Source organism: Schistocerca americana, chromosome 6 (assembly GCF_021461395.2).
Source record: "Schistocerca americana isolate TAMUIC-IGC-003095 chromosome 6, iqSchAmer2.1, whole genome shotgun sequence".
NCBI classification, from domain to species: Eukaryota; Metazoa; Arthropoda; class Insecta; order Orthoptera; family Acrididae; genus Schistocerca; species Schistocerca americana.
In genome coordinates, this window is record NC_060124.1 from 45,196,926 (window position 1) to 45,202,925 (window position 6,000).

The 6,000-nt window shown below is 41.7% G+C and overlaps 1 protein-coding gene across 1 annotated transcript in view; it reads right to left on the reverse strand.

Moving 5' to 3' along the window:
- The window catches only part of LOC124619949 (carbonic anhydrase 2-like), a 75,102-nt gene extending 71,503 nt beyond the window's left edge, over nt 1-3,599 (reverse strand). Inside the window, exon 1 of the mRNA XM_047146612.1 lies at nt 3,324-3,599. Within this exon, the coding sequence (XP_047002568.1) occupies nt 3,324-3,599 (276 nt within the window). The remainder of the gene's footprint in view (nt 1-3,323) is intronic.
- Nucleotides 3,600-6,000: the final 2,401 nt, after the last annotated feature.

The window sequence follows — 6,000 nt, forward strand, 5'->3', positions numbered from 1 at the left end:
GGAAACCCCAGATATTACTTCTGATTTACTCGATGACTTTACGCCGGTTATTACGAACTGTGATCTTCCTGACAGGAATCACGAACCCAGTAACACAACTGAGGAGATACGCCATAGGCACGCAAATCACTACGAAGCCGCTTGTGTGAAACGGTGTGTAAAGTTTTCTGAAAATCTAAAAATATGGAATGAGTTTGATGTCCCCAGTCAGCAGTAATCATTACTTCGTGAGAATATAGTGCCACTTGTGTATCACGGAAACGATATTTTCCGAATCCGTGTTGTCTATTTGTCAATTAATTTTTTTCTTTCTACAAGCAAGCGACTGTATATGATTGCTAAATATGGAGCTATTGTATGCGTCTTGCAGCTGGTGTGTACTTTACATACGACCAGAATCTCTTTGAGTTTTCTGCCAGATTATGAGACGGAGTTTCGTTGCGAAAACTATTGAATGTATCTCCCATTAAAGTTCGTGCTAGAGTAGGAGCTACTATTAAACTTCGCCAATCTTGGGGATTTTGCGTTCTTTTAAATTTGTCTTGCTTTTTTCGTTCCTTCTGCAATAGTGCTCTGATCTATTTTGTGTGCCATGGGGATCAGTACATTATCTTATTAATTTATTTGGTATATGTTTCTCAATTGTCATTGATACTATTTCTTTGAATTTCAGTCTCATCTGGTTTACGCTTACGTAATCATATCGGAAGAAGTGGGGACTGTGTCTTAGGAAAGTGCCAAGCGAATTTTTATCTGCTTTTCAAAATAGATGCATTTTAAGTTAATTTCTGGTGAGTTTGGACGTTATGGTATTCAGTCTAGCTACAACAACCTTGCGGTCACTGATACCTGTATCTGTCATGATGGTCCTTATCTGGCCAGGATTATTTGTTGCTAAGACGTCAAGTATGCTATCGCTACCATTTACACTTCGAGTGCGTTCCTGCAGTAGTTGTTCAAAATAATTTGCTGGGAAGGTATTCAGTACGATTTTGGATGATGTTTTATGGCTACCAGTCATTTAATCACTCGTTTTATTTGCAAACTATGTTACATTACTTGTTTACCCCAAATTGTAACCCACCCTAAGGGTTCTGAGCTAAGTAATAGACCGAGCGAGGTGGCGCAGTGGTTAGCACACTGGACTCGCATTCGGGAGGACGACGGTTCAATCCGGTCTCCAGCCATCCTGATTTAGGTTTTCCGTGATTTCCCTAAATCGTTTCAGGCAAATGCTGGGATGGTTCCTTTGAAAGGGCACGGCCGATTTCCTTCCCAGTCCTTCCCTAACGCGAGCTTGCGCTCCGTCTCTAATGACCTCGTTGTCGACGGGACGTTAAACACTAACCACCACCACCACCACCACCACCACCAGCTAAGTAATGGTCAACTATCAACGAACATTCAGTCCTACTCATACACCTACACTTAAAACTAGACGTTTTTTGTTATTGACTACCAGTTTTTTAACATATATTTGTCCATGGACTAGAAAGAGTTGTCCAGAAGAAATTATTTTAAGTCCGATTTTATACTTGCTTTACTATCTGTTAGAAGCCTCATCCTACTAACCAAATTATCAGTCAATTTGGAAGAGACATACTGAGCAAATTTATGAGTAACTGAAGGCTTTAATAGTGATCAATGAAGGTCATTTTTTATTCTTGTGTAGGTATGGATATGGCTATTCTTTCGAGGTGTGGTAGACTTTGTATCACGGATTTAATTAGTAAATTTATTTATTATGGTGCAATTAAAATGCCTAATTCCTTGACGAGGTCTCTACAAGATAAATGTAGGTCAACACAACATATTATTATTAGTGTTCGCATTTTGTATATCAGTTCCACCTTCCTGAGTGACGAGTTACTACAAAATCATTCCAGAAGATATAATTGAGTGGATGTGTGTAACATATGTCAGAAGGCTGATTCGTTTGTTTCCAAGACTAGCTATATACGAAGTTGCCAAATAGCTGAATGTGATTGTTTCTTCTAGTTGAAGTTTTTATCTGTAGGTACACCCATGATTATGAGCATTATACCCTGTTTATCGACTCCTGTTCTTGGGCTAGAGAAATTGTCGATATGGCTTTACTTCTTGTACACGAAGCACCAGCTTCCCTTGATTAAAGATAAGTGAAGGACGTTCACATACACACGGAATAGGAATGGACCGAAAATTGAATTTTCGTATGTTCCTTCATGATTTTTTCACCGTCACTAAAATTTTCTCTCGTTTCAACATTGTTTTAATTATTTGGCATTGCTTTCTGCTTTCTGTTTGTTAAACATGAATCAAATTAGTGGTCTGCAAAGCCCTCAGTTCTGCGAAACTTTTTTTTTTTCAGTGAGAGTAACATGATCTGTACAATCAAATACTTTGAACACATCACTTTATTCTTCAAATCTTATAATATTGGTGACAGAATGTGTCAACAGGAACCTTTCTGAAAACCAAACTGTGTAGCGCTAAGTAAATTGTTTCTACCGTGAGACTCTTCTTAACTACATTACATTTCCAAATATCTCCATATGTTTCAATATACTCCCTGTGTATTCTATGTATCACTGATGACATTAATTATTAAGTAAGGACAACTGTTCAGATTTCGGTTTGAAATTCCTTCAGCATCATATGAGCTTCTGTTTTAGACGGCTTCTGTAATTGAATGTTGCTGCTATTTCTACTAGGTTAAAGCTTCATGGAAAGACATTTTCTATATACTCTCTTATTTCTTAAACTGGGTCGTTTTGTCCTCTCTTTGCTAATACATTTGGGAAGAAATAATTAAATATCCCTACCACTTGTGAACCGTCAGTCACAACACTGTAGCGCCTAGAACCGCTCCACCACCGCGGCCGGCTACATTTAGCACCTCCTACCTCTTCTACCTAGTTTTTAAAACAACGCATTCATTTAACATCAATATGCTTCACTGCTTTGTATGAACATGCCTAAGAGCTGTAAGGTACTATAATTATTATTTCCATTAATTGTGCATCATGATCAGACAATCCATTAAAAATTGGGTACAAATTTAGTGTTCAGCATGACCATTAACATCTCGCACTATAGCACGGTGCATGAATTAGAATCTCTGCTTTTTATGAACACGTCCAAGACCTGAAAGGTTCTATATTGTTTACATTAATTGAGCATCATGGTGAAACAGTCCATTACAAATTGAACGCATATAAATTGTTTCAGCATGACCCTCTAACATATCTCACTGAAGCGCAGAGTGTGTTGATTAGAACCTCTTGTTATGTCTGGAAGCGAGTAAAGAAGCTACAGGGTAAAATGTTTCAATACTGCCTCACCTCGAAGAGTACGGCGACGCAGACGTACTCGTACTGCGCACCTTCGCAGGGCCCGTGCACGACCTGCAGCTCGAGGGCGTACCGGCAGTAGTCGAGGGTGTGCTCCGAGCCTTCGTCGTCGCTGGGCCCCCAGTGGAACTCGGCCCACGCGAAGGGCCAGCAGCCCTCGCCCAGAGGACCGCCGCTGAGAGCCGGTGCGCTGCTCCTGCCGCCCCAGCAACCGCGCAGCACAGCTGCAGCAGACAACGGAGCTGCAGCCCACAGGGACAGAGTCATGTACAGTGGTTGGACAAATACATGAGAACACAGCGAGAAATGCATGCTACAAAATAAGTGTATATGCTATGTAAGTCTGCAAGTACCGCTGTTGTTATTTTCTCGCGAACGGCACCTGTGAGAACTCGTCAGTAAGTTGTGTTACTCATGGTCAGAACAATGTTCCGTGTAATTGTGAGTGGGTTATGTCGGAGCTAAGTAAATTCAAACGTAGGCAAATTGTTGGTGGCTGCATCCGTAAGGAGAAGGTAGATGAGTGTTTTGTGTTTCAAGAGTCACCGTATCGAAGCTCGCAAAACGTGGACTGTGGGGCAATGGAACCTAGTCATTTGTTGAGATTAGTGCTGTCTCACACTGTTACCCACTTCTGGCCGAGTTTACGTCACAAGGGTGAAACATAGCGCTGATTAATAGCGGATCTGCGAAGCCATGTCGTGGTGTTCCATGGGCACCATGGTTACTCTGAAAGGTCGCAATACTGCAAAGGTTTACGTGACTACTTTGGCAGATCAGGACTATTCCAAGGTAAAATGCTTTTGCCCAATGGTGACTCTACATGTCAAGACGACAGGCCCCGTGTGTTCATGTAGGTTGCATCAACCTGGCCTGGTTTCGTGAGCACTACGATGAATTATTGCATCTGCCCTTGCCACCAGAGTCACCAGATGTCAGTGTTATTGAACATTTGAGGTGCACTTGCGAGAGAAGTACGCATGAACCTTGAAAACAATACTGAACCTGTATTATACGATTCGAGATGACTGGAAGCTGTTTTGAATGATGATAGGATTCCTACACCGTATTAGGCATGGTGACGTGTTGTGTTTGGAATCTTTACATATTTTCGTCCACCTCCTCTACGTATCGATATGAAGCACCCAATAAGAAATAACAACGACTGGTTCAGGCACAGATGAAGGCAGAGAGGAAGAGATTGGAAACTATCTAAAAATATCCACCTAAAAGAGCACGCTGGTCGCTTTGGAGTGCTGTAGGTGGAAAATAAAATTTATTTCTGACTGGAGACTATGAGTCTGGCTTTACTTTTAGTAAAAGTGGTTCTGTCGTGATGCTTGATGATGGAAGCAAGACTTACGAGAAGTCAAGACACGGTGATGGGATTTGTCACCCTAGAAAAAAATTTCGACAACGTGAAAAGTATTAAGGAAACCATGGAATAATGGAAGAACAGGAATCAAGGACTGAAACTCAAAAGATTAAGCCGGGATCCTACCTTTCAGTCTATAGAACAAGGAAGCAATGACTGAAATAGAACAAAGTTTCACGACTGTGACTAATACGAGGGTTGTCCAGAAAGTAAGTTCCGATCGGTCACAAAATCGAAACCACAGTGAAACCAGAAACGTTTTGTTTGTAACAGTTAGGTACACCTTCCACCTACTTCTCTACACAGTCGCCGCTCCAATTTCGAGTTTTGTCGTAGTATTGTATCAACTTTCCAGTATCCTCGACATAGAAAGCAGCCGCCTGTGCTTTTGGCCAGTTATCTGCACTGGCCTGCAGCTCGTTGTCTGTGGAAAAATTTTGTCTTCATTGCCAGCGGTTCTTGTGAGCAGAGATGAGACTCAGGCGGAGCCAATTACGGATTGTATAGTGGGTAATGAAACACTTCTCATAGGAAACGCTGGAGGAGCGTCTTCATTGCCCCTGGAGTGTGCGGCCGAGAATTGGCATGCTCGACAGTTGTGTTATGTGGGCTGCATGACAAAGGCGAAATCTCTAACCAGGCTCTCGTACATGGAGGGAGACGCTATTTCCTACGCATCTTTACGTGGTCACTATTCACTCAAAACTGAAAAGAGCGACACGACACGATCGACACGCATACTAGAGACACCGCCCAACAGAACCGTGTAAGGCTTTACCCGATTCCCCGAGAGGTTTCCATTTCGCAACGGATCGGAACTTACTTTCTGGACAACACTCGTGAAATATAGAATATCAATGATAAGAGTGGCTAATGATATTGCTATGAACAGCGAAAGTCAAGAAGAATTACTGGCCCTGTGGAACGGAATGTGTAAAGTGTATGGACTGAGAGAGAACCAAACAAAAATGAAAAGAAATTAGGAGTAGGAGAAACGAAATCAACGATAAAAATAAAGTCATAACAGAGGACCATGGACTAGATGATGCGATTGATTTCTGCTGCCTTGGAAGCAAAGAAACACATGACAGGGCCTCAGGGAAGATGTAGAAACCTGACACAGGCAAAGAGATCATCTCTCGCCAAAATAATCCTATTAGTAGCCAACATTGGTCTTAATTTCAGGAATTAATTTTTCGGAACGTGCGATTGATTAACAAGTAGTCAGCACGGATTCAGAAAATATCGTTCTTGCGGAACACAACTAGCCCTTTACGCTCATGAAGTAATGAA